The sequence below is a fragment of the Bos taurus genome, chromosome 4 (assembly GCF_002263795.3).
Source record: "Bos taurus isolate L1 Dominette 01449 registration number 42190680 breed Hereford chromosome 4, ARS-UCD2.0, whole genome shotgun sequence".
In the NCBI taxonomy this organism is placed as follows: domain Eukaryota; kingdom Metazoa; phylum Chordata; class Mammalia; order Artiodactyla; family Bovidae; genus Bos; species Bos taurus.
Genome location: NC_037331.1, coordinates 88,177,507 through 88,196,883, shown reverse-complemented (window position 1 = coordinate 88,196,883; position 19,377 = coordinate 88,177,507). Strand labels below are relative to the sequence as shown.

General features: G+C 39.5%; 1 protein-coding gene across 1 annotated transcript; it reads right to left on the bottom strand.

Moving 5' to 3' along the window:
- Positions 1 to 4,347: 4,347 nt before the first annotated feature.
- HYAL4 (hyaluronidase 4) lies at positions 4,348 to 18,693 on the bottom strand. The gene is made up of 3 exons (XM_003585994.5): positions 17,529 to 18,693; positions 8,518 to 8,607; positions 4,348 to 6,423 (listed from the first exon to the last, which is right to left on the bottom strand). Exons 1-3 carry the CDS (start codon positions 18,480 to 18,482, stop codon positions 6,022 to 6,024), a joined length of 1,446 nt encoding a protein of 481 aa, XP_003586042.1. The 5' UTR covers positions 18,483 to 18,693; the 3' UTR covers positions 4,348 to 6,021.
- Positions 18,694 to 19,377: the final 684 nt, after the last annotated feature.

The window sequence follows — 19,377 nt, the reverse complement described above, 5'->3', positions numbered from 1 at the left end:
TAAAAACCATTAAATCATGCACTTTAAATTGATGTAATACGTGAGTTATATCTCCATTAAAATATTATAACTTTAAAAACTCTTTCTGAAGGAAAGCAACCCAAATTTTGACACTTAGAATTCCCACACACTAAGTTTAACAAAATACAAACTCATAATCAAAGGTTGGGCTTCCTGGATGACTCAGCAATAAAGAATCCATCTGCAATGCAGAAAATGCCAGGAGTTGCCATGGGTTTGATCCCTGGGTCAGGAAGATCCCCTGGAAGAGGGCATGGCAACCCACTCCAGTATTCTCATCTTGGAGAGTCCCATGGACGGAAGAGCCTGGCAGGCTACAGTCCATATGGTTGCACAGAGTCGGACACAACTGAAGCAACTGAACATACAAAAGTAGCCGAACACACAAATAAACAAACTACCATGACTGAGCTCAGCAAGAATTTAAGATGTGATAGCTACGAAGTCATTCAGCATCTTGAGAAGCAGTGAGTCTGACAACTCTTGTCCCTCTCTTCTTTGTAAAGCAGAGCCTTGAACTATCTGCCTCCAGAGGGAAAAATAAACTAATATTTTTTTAATTTTATTTTTAAACTTTACATAATTGTATTAGTTTTGCCAAATATCAAAATGAATCTGCCACAGGTATCCATGTGTTCCCCATCCTGAACACTCCTCCCTCCTCCCTCCCCATACCATCCCTCTGGGTCATCCCAGTGCACTAGCCCCAAGCATCCAGTATCGTGCATCGAACCTGGACTGGTGACTCATTTCATACATGATATTATACGTGTTTCAATGCCATTCTCCCAAATCTCCCCACCCTCTCCCTCTGCAACAGAGTCCATAAGACTGTTCTATACATCAGTGTCTCTTTTGCTGTCTCATACACAGGGTTATTGTTAGCATCTTTCTAAATTCCACATATATGCGTTAGTATACTGTATTGGTGTTTTTCTTTCTGGCTTACTTCACTTAAAAAGGGAATGAGAGCAGATTTCTTAAATCGAGGGGGAAATATGGATTGCTAGAATATAGGCAAATTAAAATTGACAAATGCTTCTAGGTGAAAAACTGTAGCACCCAATTATGGTTAGTTGTACAAACACAGTGCAATCATTAGAAGACCAGAAATACATCTGCTATATATATATTTTGTCTTGACGAAACAATTTTAAGTTATTTTCTTTCAGTATCTGAATAGAACAAAATGTAATCAGTGGAGGAGGTCTTCCCTGGTGGTCCAGTGGTTAAGAATTCGCCTTCCAGTGCAGGGGACATGAGTTTGATCTCTGGTTGGGGAACTGGGATCCCACACGCTGCAGGGCAACTAGGCCTGTGCATTGCGACTACTGAGCCCACATGGAGCCCATGCCAACACAAGTAGAGAGAAGTTTCAGTGCAATGAAAGATCCAGCATTCTGCAGCGAAGATCCAATGTGTCACAGCTAAGACCTGACCCAGGGGAATAAATAAATAAGTATATTTTAAAATGCAGTAACTAGTCTCAATAATGACCTAAGACTTCTACTTTCCAGACACAGAACAGAGTACCCTGTTCTAAGTTTGCACAATAAAAGTGGTATTTGAAATGAAAAATTGATGGTTCTTGGGCTCGCAGAGAGGAACAAAGTGTCAAGTTCATAAACGAACATTCAGTAACATTAAACATTTTCCAAGTTCTTAAGATTAGTAATAAAGACAAAGGAAGAAGTAACTTTTTATATATTTAGTCCTCTGATAGAAACGAAAGGGATAATATTAATATGAGCATTCACTTTGACAAACTATTTTCCCAGTATTAGATTTTATTCTGTAATTTTAAGTTATAATAACAATAGAGCTGCTGCTCAACATTTAGAATAAGCAAATAGCTTAAAAATTGATAGCTCTATATATCACTTTATATTTGATGTACATGGCTTGGTAATGTTTTCTTCTGGTTCTCTTTTCTTAATGAGATTATTATGTCCTTGAACTTAGTTGGCCAGTCACTTATGGCTTTTATATTTGTGTATTTTAGAGTTGCATACCCAAAAGATGCTTAAGAAACTTCAGATTAGTTTAACTATCTCTGGGAATTCTTTCTAAAATGTAATTGGACATGGGTAAGATTGAGTCTCCCTCAATATGATCAGAGAGAAGTCAAAATAAAACCTAAACAAAACACTTGTATTTTAGACTTCTTTGACATTAGCAGATAGAGAGCTTCCTCATTCCTTTTTAAGCTGAATGCTATCCCACTGTACTGTTGAAAGTGCTTGGCAATACATTTGGTAGGGGATTTCTATGTGCCAGGTATTATGCTAAGTATTTTATCTACTTGATATGATCAAAACTATATAAAAGGGGAAAGGATACCATTATCATCTTCCTTCTGTCAAGGAGAACACTGAAGATCAGAGAGCCTGAACACCTTGCTGTTTCCATAAAGGGAAGTTAGGACAGTCCCAAGAAGCTGTGGCCATCATTAAGCAGCTTTTAAAGGTGGACTTCCTGTCCAGGAGCATTGAGCCAAATTAAACAGACCATCTGCAGCTGGGAGATCTGGAGACTGACAACATAATCAGTAGTCACAGCCCAAATTAGTAAACACATATTAAGTTGATGGTCAAAAGCTGAATGGATATATTTGGATTGTGTTGCAATAAGAATTATGGTGAAGAGAAAATGTGGCAACTCAGATTTCATATTGCTCTCTTTTGCAAACTGGCTCTTTGACTTTGCTGAGTGATTTATTCTCTTCAGGCCTCAGCTCTTCACAGGGGAGTTGAACTATGTGATTTCAGAGGCTCATGCACTAGGATAAGAAGAGAACGACGCTGGAGAATGATTTGCGGTAACTATCAATGTGCAGAATTTTTTTTAAAAATCTGTAACATAACTTCCACTGATTCAGGTTTCTGAAACACTCATTTATTCATTCACTCAAGTACTTATTGGGCACCTACTGTGTGCCAGGTACTGTACCAAGCAGTGTTCTGGCAGTGAACAAAATGTAATCCTCATTTTCCTAGTTTACATTCTAGTAAGAGAAGACAGAAAATAAGCAAATATGTATAACCTGTACTATGTCAGATGGTAATGAATGCTAAAGACCAGAAAATGATAGGGGAAACTGATGGTAAAGGGAAGTATTCCACCACAGTGCACTCTAGGCTCTGCCTGAACATACCAGGCCCACTCCCAAATGTGCACTTCTGATACATTTGCCTGCAATACCCTCCCCCAAATATCCCCACAGCCAACTCTCTATCATTCAAACATTATCTGCTCAAAGCCACCCAACATATGAATATCCACCCTCCCCAACTCTGTTCTATTTTTCCCATAGATCTAACATCTGATGCAAACTGCTTTTTTGTGCATTGAAAGTCTGTCTTCCCAGAAAGACTATGAGCTCTATGAAGGCAAGGCCTTTTGTTTTGTTCAGGATATATTTCAAAGCCTGATGAGAAGTAATGTTTAATATGTTGATTAATGTCCAAATTAATTAATAGGTGAGTGAATGAATGAATTAGAAAGATGATACAGAAATTGTCTTCTCTAATGAGGGGTTGATGTTATTGTATAGTTGCTCAGTCCTGTCCGACTCTGCAACCCTATGGACTGCAGCACGCCAGGGCTCCCTGTCCTTCACCAATTCCCAGAGATTGCTCAGACTCATGTCCATTGAGTCAGTAATGCCATCCAACCATCTCATCCTCTGTCGTCCCCTTCTCCTCCTGCCTTCAATCTTTCCCAGCATCAGGGTCTTTTCTAATGAGTCTGTTCTTTGCATCAGGTGGCCAAAGTATTGGAGCTTCAGCTTCAGTCTTTCCATTGAATATTCAGGATTGATTTCCTTTAGGATTGACAGTCCAGGGGACTCTCAGGAGTCTTTTCCAAAAACCACAGTTCAAAAACATCAATTCTTCAGTGCTCAGCTTTCTTTATAATCCAACTCTCACATCCATGCATGACTACTGAAAAAATCACAGCTTTGACTAGACGGACCTTTGTTGACAAAGTAATGTCTCTGCTTTTTAATATGCTGTCTAGGTTTGTCATAACTTTTCTTCCAAGGAGCAAGCATCTTTTAATGTTATGGCTGCAGTCACCATCTGCAGTGATTTTGGAGCCCAAGAAAATAAAGTCTGTCACTGTTTCCATTGTTTCCCCATCTATTTGCCATGAAGTGATGAAAGGAATAAATAGTAAATGTTTGATATTTAAAAATCAAAATTTAAGGAAAATTGCTATATCCAGATATGACCTTAAAATAATTTAAATAATATTTATTAAGACTATGAATTAGCATGAAAACTGTAATGTATAGATAAATGAAAAACACAAGATGCAAAGGTATGCATGTATTTTTATTTACAATCATGTTTAAAAAAGCATTTTTAGAAGAAAGGTTAGGAGGAAATATACCAAAAGTTACCAGTATATATTATAGTGATTATTGGTGATTTCCATCATTTCTTTTAGTTACAAATTTTCTATAAGGTTTCATGTCTCTGATATGAAAATTACAAAATGAAAAATTTTTTAAAGTTAACCTACATGATGCTACCTGTCTTTAGTGGTATTATAAAATTTTTTATTTTGATTTGATTGTATTTTACATTTAGAAATTAGACCTTCACAGTGTCACAATGTCAGTAACCCCTGACAAGCAGGGACACAGAGTTGAAAAGGGCACACCTGTATCATCTTTCACAGAAAAACAACAGAGGCAGAGGCGAACGGTGAATCAACTCTCACGCCTTCCATAATAGCATCATACCTTCTTGAGTTTACCTTCCAAGTAGATCATCTCCAAAAAGGAAATCCTATCAACTGAAACAGGCCTTTCAAGAGAACACATGCATAAGTGATTATATATAGAACATAACATCAGAAAGACAAAATTGCCCAAGACTCTGCTTTTTCTGATGTGTTTCCATTACTTTGGTGATCAAGAAAGATAACTGAAGATCAGCAACATGTATTAATAGCTGAAGTATGCATGGGATGTGTTATCCCACTTATTCTTCAGAACAATTCACTGAGTTAGGAATTATATTAACAAATTTCAGATGAAAAAGGACTATGAGTAACCTGCCCAGAGTTACAAGGCCAGAAGGATAGTGAAACAGTGATTCAAATCAAAATTAAACTGATTCGAAAATCACTACTCTAAACTTACATATGGGGGCCAAAATATTGAATATTTCTTAGTAGGATCCCTTCACAACTGCACTTCTGGGTCCCTTAAATGTTGTTTACTAAAATATTTTTTATTAATGATTTTGGGTTACTAGCATGGCTCCAGTTTCTACATCTAGAGCAATGTCAGCCTAGGCAAGCATGAATACTATCCTGAAGTCTTCCACTGTATTTACATGACCAGCGGCTATGAGGGAGGGTCATGGTGGGTGAGAGAGGCACCACAATGGCATAGATGTCTTCACAGGGAGTTGACTACAGCTCCCCTTGCCTCAGTTCCCGTGCCCTTCTAAGAAGTTACATCAGTCACTGGTTCTGCATTCACTGGGCCCGGGCAAGGAGAAGAAGCTGGAAGAAGTTTAAACATAGGCTTGAATGGGAATTCTGCATTTGATCCTCTTCAATGGACCAGATGACCAGGTCACACCCTGAGGTGACCCCATTTGTTAAAGCAGATAATTGCTTAGTAATATATACTTAAGTAAATTGCTAGCTGGAAAACCAGTCTTTGAACTCAATAATTTAGTATTTATGTGTACACTTTTATGTATCTATATTCATGTGAAGACTAAAATATATTAGTTCTGGGTTAAATATAGCTTAAACATTCCAGTAAGGAAGAAGAGTGCATTGGTTTTACTCCTGGGTCTGGCTTCTTAGCCAAATTGGAGCCAAAGAATGCAATGTTTCCTGTTTATATCAAGTGACACACATGTCTACTTATAGTGCCTCTCAATGGATTTCATGTGAGAAAAAAACTCACAAGTTTCATCTCTTCCCTAAGTGATGACTCTAGAGGCCACACAATTCCCTTTAAGCTCAATTATCTCACCACTGACGGCTCTGATAACCTGTGGAAACCAGCAGACACAGTGTGAGTAGTGAGCCCGAAAAAGAGGAAGGCCCAGAGCAGCCATCAGCCGTCTTCATTTCCCTGCAGTCAGCCCCTTGGTATCCCTGATAACAATGACAGGAGAATCTCTCCGCCAGCACTGCCAGGTCTGTATCAGATGCTCTGCCTTTCACAGTAAATTCTCCATCCTCAGAGGCCTCTATGTGGTAACTCGCAGGGTTCAGGTGAAGATAATCAGGCATTTTCCATACCTTCCTTATGCATCTCCCGTTATTCCTGCAGACATGAAGGCTGCACACCTCAGCGGCTCTGGTCACATTGACTATGTAGCTCCCTAAATCAGAACTCACAAACTGCTTCACCTTTGTACAGTTGCCCTAGAAATGTAGAAACAAATGGGATTTAGTGTTTTTTCTAGTACTGGTAGGGTGGGTGCATCTAGACCCACAAGGCAGCTCTTTGAACTGGATTGAAACTTAATGGCTTGGTTCCTGCCTGTGAAGTCTTAGGCTCAGGTGCTGTAACACAGGGGACCCAGACCTGAAAACGTGAGAGATGGTCACGACAGGAGATGGACATCAGGTTACGGTAGACTAACTGAGCTTGGAAATGGGCCCCAGCATCAGCATACGTGACCATGCCTTCTTAAAATTTACATCCTTGTTTCTTCTTCCTCCTAGATCCCAAGTTAAGCAGTGTGAAAAAAAGAGGAACAAGCCGAAATTTAGAAATCATGCCAGAGTTCTGTCTTCTAGCCACCTTTCAGGTGTGTGTACCCTTCAGCGTTGTGTTAGAACCTGAATCCTCCTGTTCTACCAAATTATTGTTGACTGTCAACCTGAGCCTTCCGGATTTTCCTGTTAGTTATGCTGTAATATCTAACGCCCTGGGATCAAGCCACCTCTGCATAATTCAAAGACAGGGATGCCTAGAAGGCTGACTGGGTCATTTGTGCATTCTTCCTATTGTGTGTTCCAAATGGAGGCCACCTGGTTGTGTACCCAGCTTCCTGATGACCATCTTTTCAGGAACTGCATGGACTGGAGGGGAAATATCACAGCTGGAGAGTCAGATACTGATCCTCTCAGTGTCTACCTAATTCTCATAGGTGGACAGAGGAGACTTAAACTTTATATGGTCACAAATAGTTTCATGAGCAGCATCTTAGGAGCAACAACTTGAGCATGTGAAATTTAAAAAATATCAAATCACCATGAACTTGCAAAAATTCAATTTAATAAAATCATTGAGGAAACAAATAGTATAATTCAAAGCAAAATGTATTACACTATAGAGATATGAACAGACAGCATTTGGAAATACAGAAGAGATTGCAATTACTGTGGACTGGAGAAAACTAGAGAGACAGAGTAGATAGTATTTGAGCTGGAAGAAATTTGAAAAAAAAACATACACCTTACTTTAAATACTATTAATTTTCAGCTAATTTCTCCAAAGAAGAAAAATAGGTTCAGTGTAGATGTTAAAAATTACTATCTGATTCCATTTTTCAAAATACGCTATCACACATTTTATATAATGGCTAAACGTAAGGGCTCCAGAGTTGTACCATTTGTGGTTAGTGGCAGCTTCACCGTTAGCAAGCCTAAGTAGCTCTTATAGTTAGATTTCCTTCCATTTCCTCATCTATAAATGAGGATGCTAGTCCCTACCTCATTAGGGTTTTATGATTAGTGAGCAAATCCAAAACAAAAAAGCACTTAGTACAATCCTCAGTTCAGTTCAGTTCAGTTGCTCAGTCATGTCCCACTCTTTGCAACCCCATGAATTGCATCATGCCAGGCCTCCCTGTCCATCACCAACTCCTGGAGTTCACCCAAACTCATGTGCATCGAGTCGGTGATGCCATCCAGCCATCTCATCCTCTGTTGTCCCCTTCTCCTCCTGCCGCCAATCCCTCCCAACATCAGGGTCTTTTCCAATGAGTCAACTCTTCGCATGAGGTGGCCAAAGTATTGGACTTTCAGCCTCAGCATCAGTCCTTCCAATGAACACCTGGGACGGGTCTCCTTTAGAATGGACTGGTTGGATCTTCTTGCAGTCCAAGGGACTCTCAAGAGTCTTCTCCAACACCACAGTTCAAAAGAATCAATTCTTTGGCACTCAGCTTTCTTCACAGTCCAACTCTCACATCCATACATGACTACTGGAAAAACCATAGCCTTGACTAGATGGACCTTTGTTGGGAAAGTAATATCTCTGCTTTGAATATGCAATCGAGGTTGGTCATAACTTTCCATATAGTAAGTATTCAACAATGGTCAGTATTATGATTAATATCTTAGCAAAATTTCCCCTTTATTGCACCTTCTATATATCAGGTGCTAAATTGGACTTTAATCATAAAACAGGTTTACTATGGGAGACCTGAGAGATCTGATTAAAGTTTTATTGGAGGACAGAGCAAGAATTTAAATAATAGTAACTACACCCCTAAGGTACTATCTTACCTTAGATGAAGTCAAATTCATGTCTCCCCAAATAACAATGCCCGCAGCTCCCAAGGCAGCACTTTCTCCAATAGTACTGATTAGATCTTGCTAGATTGAAGACAATAGAGTTCATTATTCATTTAAATATAAAACAACATGCCAGGAATTAGGATTGGAAGCTAAATTCAATAAAATAGGATGACCCTATTCTCCAACTTCTTAGAGTAATGCAAATGTTATAAATAAATGAACCAGGGCTCAGAAATTATACTCTATAATCATACAGAAAACATATTAAACATATGTTTTTAAAACATATTTTGCCAAACAGGATATTATTTTTAAGACATGTAAATCCAAAACAAACAATCCATTACATGTAAATGTAAATAGCCATTAAAAGTTGTTTAATCAAGTTACATGAACAGAGGAACCTGGAGAGCTACAGCACATGGGGTCTCAAAGACTTGAATACAACTGAGCAACTAGTACTTTCCATCAAAGTTGACCAGGGCCACACACACACAAATCAACAATAAGTCTATGACCTGGCAACAGAATCCAAAGTTTTCCTTCTCTAAATGTGAGGAATGCCTTGCAGTCATCTCAGCCAAGTTCCCTTTTCAGTTTGCAACTCTCCTGAAAACTTTGCTTCTGCAGTGGCCTGGGGTGGAGGGTGGGGAGAGTTGGGTTTGTTTTTTTTTTTTTCTTTTTTCTTTTCTATTGGAGGGGTTTTGTGTCATTTAGATTCCCTGTCTAGGCAAAGGAACACAGTGTTATAGATCCGCAGGATCTGATTTGATCTGGCGCTTATATTTGGTCCCTGAAATTATTTGTATTTAATTATTTGTACCTGATTAATGGATTTATTTATGATTCATCCAGTCAAGGTAAGGCCACTGGGATTTTTCTCAATATGGTTAAGATAGATTAAAACAAAATTTCAGCAGAGAGAGTTTTGGTTTTGTAATCCTAAAGGATTACTGTTTTAGTGTTTAAAGATTAATATGAATCTAGGTAATTTCAGAGGGAAATTAAAACTTGAGTGTGTACAGTTGGCTTCCTAAATTAAGTTTCTGCAGTTGATTTTCTAAATAAGTTTGCTATGTTATAATATATTCTCTCATTCTTCTGAATGCTAAGCATTAACCTTCTACTTCAAGGATTAATTTCCATCAGTTATGTGCTGGAAATATAATTGGGCAATCTGTAGAAATTAAAAGCAGAACTTTTAAATGGTGTTTTATCTTAGGCATTTTATATTAATATCAATAGCTGAGAGAGATGTCTCCTTACCTGCACTTTTATAGTCCACCAAATGAAAGATTTTACAATCTCAGTTTTCAAAAAAAAATTTTTTCCTGGGCAATTTTCTGGTAATTTTGGTTTAATTTGTTTTCAGGTGCACATCTCTTTCCATTTCCCAGGACCACAATGTCTGCTGAACAGATCAGAGATGACATGACAGGAAGGGGAGGAGTTTTTGTGAGGTTCAAATGAGATAGTGTAAGTGAAATGGTTTTGAGAATTATCTATGATTTGAGAAATATTGGAAAGAGGAGGAGTAAGTGATGCAGAGCCCAGAATGAGGACTCTGCTGGGTCCAGGTCCATTTCTTCTTTTAACAAAGACCTAAAGGAGCAGAGCTTCTCCCTCCACTCACTTTGAAACTTTCTTGAATATAGAGATGTCATAGTCACATATCATGATTAGAGGGGCAAAATCCCCTAACAGTCTCCCATGATTTCCTGTAATGGGTATGTTACACCTTAGCTCTCTCACAGTTCTTAGATATTCTGTTCTGTTGTGTTTTGTTTTGTTTTGTTTTGTTTTTTTCTGTCTTTGCTCTCTCTGCTTTTTCAGTTTTGGAGGCTTCTACTGAGATATCTCCAAGGCCAGAGATTCTTTCTTCAGCTGTGTCTAGTCTAATAATAAAGCCGTCAAAGATATCCTTCCTTTCTGTTACAGTGTTTTTGATTGCTAGCATTTCTTTTTGCTTCTTTCTTGGAACTTCCATCTCTCTTATGTAGCTTATGTTGTCTGTTTTTGCATTCGTTCTGCTTCATCCATTAGAGCCCTTAGCATATTAATCATAATTGTTTTAAATTCCTGGTCTGATAATTCCAACATCCCCGCTGTATCTGAGTCAAGCTCTGGTGTTTGCTCTGTCTCTGCAAGTTGTGTTTTTGCCCTTTCCTGTGTCTTGTAATTGTTTCCTTGATAGCTAGATATGATTTGATTTTTCTCCATAAGTAGATAGCTCATACTAGGTAAAAGTGAAAGTGTTAATCATTCAGTTTTGTCTGATTCTTTGGGACACCATGGACTGTAGCCCGCCAGGCTCCTCTGTCCATGTGGGTTCTCCAGGCAAGAATACTCAAGTGGGTTGCCATTTCCTTCTCCAGGGGATCTTCTCAATCCAGGAATCAAATCCAGGTCTCCTGACTGCAGGTGGATTCTTTACCCTCTGAATCAAGAGTAGCTGCTATAAGTAGACCTTTAGTAATATGCCAGTAAGGTGTGGGCATAATGGAAGACTTTACAGTCCTATGATTAGATCTCAGTCTTAGTGAGGTTTTGCCTCTGGACTTCACAACTGCTTCTCAGTTTTTGCCCCCACTGCCTGTTAGATGGGACAGGCTGGCTAGATGGGGCTAGAGATGGGTATGTTCCTTCTTCCAAGTGGAAATCTAAAATCAGATGGAGTTGAGTATTTCCTTTTCTGCAGATCAGTTAGGTTCTGGTAAAACCTCAGCAATTTGGCTGTGGTTAAACAGTTTCTCCTGGGGGTGGACCTTGTGCAGAAGAACAGAATGCTCTGGAATACTCAAATGCTTCCTTTTCTCCTTCACCTATTAGATACATGAGGGGAGGGTTTCTCCAATATTCACTGGAGGACCTAGTGAGCTCCTGCAGGTGAAAGTGTGCTCCCCCAGTCCCCATGGCTGGGTGCCCCTGGAGTTTTTAATCTCTCAGTCTTGTTGCTGCTGAGCCACCAGCAGTTTCCTAATTACAGTTCAGCTTTCCATACTCTGTCAGTGGTTCCCACAGAGGTTTCTGCTTAAGAGTTTCTGATCTGGTAAGCTGGGTTTCTCTGTATTTACCTGTCTGTCTCTCCAAATTTGAAGGCAGCAATTTTCCCTGTGTGTCCATACTTCTCTTATTATTCTAAGAAGAGCTGATTTTTTTTTTTCAGTTTGTTTAGCCTTTTATTTATTAGGGCCAAGTGGCAACTTTCAAGTTTCTTGCATGCTGAACTGGAAACAAGAAATTGTCCACAAATTCCTTTAGTTTAAGGCTTTGTCATCAGAGGGAGGGGGGAGACACAGAATTTACTATTCTTCTTTATATGTTGTTGACCCATATGCAGTAACTAGGGAACTACAGATGTTCGTGGTAAAAGCTACCCATTTTGAGGCTGATATTAGGAGGAAATGTTGGTTTCTTTCCAATGTGTCATTGAGTCATTATCAAAGAGAGTTTATTGGGAAGGATTCAAAATGGAAAGTCTTCTAGCATGTTAACTGGAGGTAAGGAGTCATTGGTAGATATTTAGGCCATACCCTCTCAGTGACCAAATTAGCTCACTGTCACCTAGTGGAGAGCAGGGTGCTGAATAATCACATAACAGCCATGTTTAGGGGACCAGAAAACCAAGGACAACTCAGTGGTTGAAGTCACAAGTAAGATGCCTCTAGGAGTAAATTGGGACCACCTGAGAGCCGGGCCACATGAGTGATGTCACACGAAAGGAGAAGTAACTGAACAGCATCGTAATAGCAACACATCTTTCAGGTCCCAGCATGTTGTAGGGCTGCCATGCCCCACCCACGATTCTCTGCTCAAATCAAGGTTTTGGAAATAGAAAGCAGGGGCACACAGAGGATTTATTCTTTTTGTTGTTGTTGTTAATTTCTCCTTTCATACTTGTTAGCATTTGTCTTACATACTGCGGTGCTCCCATGTTGGGTGGATATATATTTATAATTGTTATATCTTCTTCTTGGATTGATCCTTTGATCACTATGTAGTGACCTTCTTTGTCTCTTTTCACAGCCTTTGTTTTAAAGTCTAATTTATCTGATACGAGTATTGTGACTCCTGCTTTCTTTTGGTCCCTATTTGCATGAAAAATCTTTTTCCAGCCCTTCACTTTCAGTCTGTATGTGTCCCCTGTTTTGAGGTGGGTCTCTTGTAGACAACATATGTAGGGGTCTTGTTTTTGTATCCATTCACCCAGTCTTTGTCTTTTGGTTGGGGCATTCAACCCATTTATGTTTAAGGTAATTACTGATAAGTATGATCCCATTGCCATTTACTTTATTGTTTTGGGTTCGAGTTTATACACCATATTTGTGTTTCCTGTCTAGAGAATATCCTTTAGTATTTGTTGGAGAGCTGGTTTGGTGGTGCAGAATTCTCTCAGCTTTTGCTTGTCTGAAAAGCTTTTGATTTCTCCTTCATACTTGAATGAGATCCTTGCTGGGTACAATAATCTGGGCTGTAGGTTATTTTCTTTCATCATTTTAAGTATGTCTTGCCATTCCCTCCTGGCTTGAAGAGTTTCTATTGAAAGATCAGCTGTTATCCTTATGGGAATTCCCTTGTGTGTTATTTGTTGTTTTTCCCTTGCTGCTTTTCATATTTGTTCTTTGTGTTTGATCTTTGTTAATTTGATTAATATGTGTCTTGGGGTGTTTCGCCTTGGGTTTATCCTGTTTGGGACTCTCTGGGTTTCTTGGACTTGGGTGATTATTTCCTTCCCCATTTTAGGGAAGTTTTCAACTATTATCTCCTCAAGTATTTTCTCATGGTCTTTCTTTTTGTCTTCTTCTTCTGGAACCCCTATGATTCGAATGTTGTAGCGTTTAATATTGTCCTGGAGGTCTCTGAGATTGTCCTCATTTCTTTTAATTCGTTTTTCTTTTATCCTCTCTGATTCATTTATTTCTACCATTCTATCTTCTAATTCACTAATCCTATCTTCTGCCTCTGTTATTCTACTATTTGTTGCCTCCAGAGTGTTTTTAATTTCATTTATTGCATTATTCATTATATATTGACTCTTTTTTATTTCTTCTAGGTCCTTGTTAAACCTTTCTTGCATCTTCTCAATCCTTGTCTCCAGGCTATTTATCTGTGATTCCATTTTAATTTCAAGATTTTGGATCAATTTCACTATCATTATTTGGAATTCTTTATCAGGTAGATTCCCTATCTCTTCCTCTTTTGTTTGGTTTGGTGGGCATTTATCCTGTTCCTTTATCTGCTGGGTATTCCTCTGTCTCTTCATCTTGTTTAAAGTGCTGAGTTTGGGAGTCCTTTCTGTATTCTGGCAGTTTGTGGAGTTCTCTTTATTGTGGCGTTTCCTCGCTGTGTGTGGGTATGTAGAGGTGGCTTGTCAAGGTTTCCTGGTTAGGGAAGCTTGTGTTGGTGTTCTGGTGGGTGGAGCTGTATTTCTTCTCTTTGTTCAGTCGCGCTGTGGGGAGGGAGGGAGGGATGCTGCAAACAAATGACACTGGCGTGCGCTCGCAATGCCTCAGCCACACTGGGTCTGCCCCCGCTCACGGCGCGTGTAGCCTCCCTGCCCACACTGCTCGGGCTCTAGGTTGTTCCGCCGGGAACAATCCGAGGCTGGCCCTGGGTTGCATGCACCTCCCAGGTCCAAGCCGCTCAGGTTCAGGCACTCAGGTAGTCCTCAGAGGCGGAGACTCAATTGGGCCTGCGTTTTGTGCTCTTCCCAGGTCCGAGCAGCTCAGGTGATGAGGTGTTTGGCGAGCGCCAATGCTGCGACTTATCGCCTCCCCGCCACTCGGTTATCTGGGTGTAAAACCGGTGCACCTTCTCAGGCAGATGTTGACCGTCCAGACCCCCAATAAGTTTTAGTTAGCAAAGAAGCCAGTTTTATAGATAATGTCTCTCTGGGGCTGCGATTGCCCCCTTCCGGCTCTGGCTGCCTGTCACCGGAGGGGGAAGGTCTGCAGCCGGCTATCTCTGTTTAGTCCTTTGTTCCGTGCGTGGGCTGGCGGTGTCTTAGGTTAGGGCTGGCTTTTCGCATGGTAGATATCCCACAGTCTGGTTTGCTAGCCCAAATTATTTCGCTCAGATAGTGCTCAGGGTATTCAGGCCAGATTCTTACTCTCAGCGATGCAGCCCGCGCCACGCATCCCTGCCCAGCCCCCTCTTGCTAATGGCGGATGCAGGCGTCTGCGCTGCTTCTCCGCTGGGGGAGTTACCGTAGGGCTCGCAATCTGCGAGTTTTAATTGTTTATTTATTTTTTCTCCCTGTTAGGTTGCCCTCTGTGCTTCCAAAGCTCGGCACGGATTCGGCAGTGAGAAGGTTTCCTGGTGTTTGGAAACTTCTCTCTTTTTAAGACTCCCTTCCCGGGACGGAACTCCGTCCCTCCCTCTTTTGTCTCTTTTATTGTCTTTAATATTTTTTCCTACCTCCTTTCAAGGAGTTGGGTTGCTTTTCTGGGTGCCTGATGTCCTCTGCCGGCATTCAGAAGTTGTTTTGTGGAATTTACTCGACGTTTAAATGCTCTTTTGATGAATTTGTGGGGGAGAAAGTGTTTTCCCCGTCCTACTCCTCCGCCATCTTGGCGCCTTCCCGGATTTATTCTTTACACTTGGGTTTTAGTCCCTCGAGTTTTACCGCAGTGCATGTAAGTAAGGAGCCCACTGTGGGGAGCTGGAGCATCACTAATGAGCTTCCTTTGTGTGTTACCAGAGGGAATTAATTCCCGGGAAAAACACCTTTAAATCAATAACCAAGAAAATCCCTTTTGTTATTTTTTTTTTAAAGCACAGCTCAAGTGATATCAACATTGCATTTATATATGTGGTTTAGGCAATCTGTTGTGTGAAATGGGATTTTACAACCCCCATATAATGGCTACTGACTGAAATTTCATTTTTACATATTCCTCTTTCAAGTTCAAGGCTCTGATACTTATTAGAAAGTGAGCGGCTACACCATATATATTTTTCTAATGCTTTATATTTTCATTTTTATTTTCTCACTTTTCATTATGTTTCTCCTAGGTAGGTAAGGCAGGTAATATCATGCCATTTTGTAGATTAAGCAGTGAGGTGCTGAGGTCTGGAGAGATAAAAGATTTGCCACTTATTGATAAGTTGTTTTTCTAATCCTAATTATATTTGTGTACACATGCACACACACATTCTAAAATTCAGATATCTTCAGACAGTCAGAAATGGAAGTCATTACTAGTATTTACAATTTGGTATAAGTGAATATCAGATTTGTAATAATTTATGGGCAGATTTTTATGGAAGATGAAATAAAGTGGTGGTTTGATGGTTTCAAACATGAGGAAATGGCTTGCCATCCAGAAAGTTTACAGAGTGATACCATGGGACTCAAAAAGAAAATTGTTTTGGGGTGAGACTCTAACTGTTGTTCCTTATTCCCTTAGAACAGTATGTCTCTGAGGCTGTAGTTATTCAAGAAGGAGCTTACCATCCGCTTGCAGAATGCACAGAATGTAGCAGTTGTTTAATCTAATCTTTTAAAATGAACACTTTGTCCTTTAAAGTTTATTATTTCTTCCAAAACTTAATGTGTTATCACTAAAGAAAGGAACTTGCTTGAGGCAAACATTGAAAAGCAAAAGAAGTTTCATAGATAAGAAGGTGTTGTTCAACTTTCAATTCTAGAACTTTTCCTATCATTCTCAATCACTTGTTGCTGATTATTCTAGGTAGTATGACGATCAGTTTACAAGAGAGAATTTTTTTCCTTACTCATCTCATCAACAGTGTCAGAGGCATAGTGTTTACCAAATCCTGATGATTTGTGTCATTTTGCTTTCTGAGAAGTAAGCTCTACTCTCTCTCTGCTCCACAGATACCTACTGGTCATGATAGAGCCCTCACTAGGGTGTTTTCTGAATCTCTTCCTTTGGATGCTTAATACCAGAACATCTTTACAGTTTAATACATGCTGGTGAATTGAAACTCGTAATGGTGGAGGAAAAAGAAAAATGATCCACCCCTAGTTTACAGCAATATCTAAAGACACCTCTATTCTGCAAACGTGAAGGTGAACTAGGCTCAAACCGCCTCATCATAAAAAGTTTATGCCTGGAGAAATTTATTCTTTTGCCTAGAGAATCCCATGGACAGAGAAGCCTGGCAGGCTACAGTTCATAGGGTTGAAAAGAGTCGGATAGGAGTGAAGCGACTTAAGTTTAGCTAGCTTCATCTATCTTAAAAGTGACACAGTTTGTGTGAGGTCTTTGGCTACATATATGACTTGAGTAGAGTAAATAGAGCAAAACTTCTATTTGTAAGTTTTAACCTAGAGTTACAAAGCCATCTACTAGTAGTGACTTTATTATTGAATTCAGAAATTCATACCACTCTTACCAACTTTCCATGACTTGTGGTCATAGACTCAAGAATAAATCTATACAGCTACCTACTTTTAGCAGATTCATAATTCCCTTATACCCTTAAAAATTATTTTTAATTTTATTTATGAAGAAAAACATAAATTTACTATCTTAGCTATTTCTAAGTGTATTCATATTGTTGTGGCTCCCTTATGCCTTTTATCAAACCTGCTATTGTACATTAAAAAGAAAATACTTTTATTCTCTTAAGATTTTTAATGGTGATGCCAGCAGCAGAAATGCCTACAATTCTGCTTCCATACATATGAACAAACTATTCCATTTGACACTATCCTCTCTGATTTTCCAACCTGTTCACCCCCAACCATTTCAATAATCTTTGCAAGAGAGCAATCAAAGTCGGGGAGCAGAAGTAGTTACTGATATTGTACTTTAACCCCCTTCCCTACATACTTTGTTCCTTGAAAGACTAATAATAAATAAGATAATCCAAATTCAGTATGTATAAATGGAGGATCTGAGTGGATGACTACTCAAAGGAGGAATTATGCTCCTAATGGACTACTAGAATCCTTAAAAGAACATAATTAACAAAGCACTGTCTCTTTCAGAAATAAGAAGATATCTTACCTTTGGCAAGAGGCATCTTACCTTAGAAAGAAAAAGTAAAGGCTGGTCTCTGTAGCCCAGCCTTGTGTAGACAAACACAGGTAGGGCATGATCACGGGATGTCATGATAGAGATCCTCATAGATTCATGCACCCGAAATTGCGAGAAACGCAGGACGTTTTCGCTGTCTCCGAGAGACCTCCTGACACCAATAGAAGGATATAAAGCAGCACTGATGTTCCAGAGCCAAGAGAGCTCATTGTTCCTCAAAACTTCTTCTTCCGGGCAGGACCCAGTATAGTTTGGGCCATAAACATTATAATTGTGACAATCGGGATATAAATAGTACCCCCAAAGGCCTTTGGGTCTGCTCTTAATCCCCAGTTCAATGGTTTCCTTCATGAAAGCTTTTGCACTTTCTTCAAAGGTTGCTTTGGCTAAATATTCAATATCAGCAGCTGATGCATTCTCTTGCGTCTCAGAAATAAGCTTTCTTGACTTCTGTCTGTAGATGTCTTTTGTGTTCCAGTTCCTGGCCCACTGGGGTCGCCAGTATTCCCAGTCTATAACAGCAAGTCCACTGAAATCTTCAGAAGGGATGTAATACCTGATATCTTGGTCGGCTTTTTCCAGATGTACCTGCAAACTTATGTTCTGGGGGAGACCTCCGTTAATGGGAACTCCCTGGGGTGTATACCATGGATAGTATCCCAACCTGTTGACATAAAATATAGTAACGTTTTGCCCCCTGGCCCTGGCCAGTGGACTTCCAATCACCTGAAACATTTTCAAATTCAGCCTTATATTATATTTTATCAAACACTGATCTGTTGGAGCATTCCAGGCAGCTATAAAGGGCTTTCTTTGATAAACTGGAAGTCGGGCAGGTTTCAGGGAAGAGATAGACTTCAGAATGAAAAGTATGAATAGCCATGATATGAGATGTATTGCTTGAACAACATAAAACCTCAGCTGTCCTTCAGATAATGGTTTCATGATGAGATAAAAATCTTATCTTCCACTTTAATATCACTCTGGAAGACCTGTGGAGAGATTTAATTTTCTGTTAGTGATAATTTTGAGGAAAAAGACTTAAACACATTAGCTGGTTATTATAGTTTTTATATTGATATCCAAGTGCATTTTATTTAAAGGTCTTAAAGATCCCTATAAATAAATTGAGACACAAAAGTGATTGCAGTGACCCAGTTTCTATTCAAGGGCAAGCAATGCAATTCAACAAACATTCATGGAGCATCAGATGCTGTGTCCAGAATACAAAATGACTAAGATGTGGTCCTTGCCTTAAAAAAAATCTTTAAAAATCTTTAAAAAATCTTATGATCAAATAAAGATGTAAAATAGTATTCACTACCATTTTGGAAAATCTATCAAATCTCAGGTTCTGTTCTTAGGTCTTGAATAAATATTTATTTAATCTTATAATATCTCTCATCATTTCATTCAATAAGCCAAATGTCTGGTTGCTTTGCTGGCCTTCCTTGCAGCTAGGGTGCTGATATGTGACTGTGGCCAGGTCACTTATATTTATCCCACTTTAGACTTTGAATTGAGATCTTGGGATTATCAAAGGGGCGAAAAGATGGTGCCAGTGATAACAGAAATTCCTGTGTCCAGGAGTGGACACTTGGAACATTCAGAATCTGATATCCACAGTGTGAATATTAGGTGGCAGCACTGTGCTCATGGAACAGTGCCTTTCTGCTCAGGTCAGAGAGACTTTGTTTTGGTTACTTCCAAGCAGGAACTCAGAAATGCTTTCTAAGGAAACTGTGGCTTGTATTTCTCACAGTAAAGCTGATCACCACGGGTTACATGTTGTATGTAATTATCATTTTTAACCACCAGGTGTCACCAGCCAAACCTCATA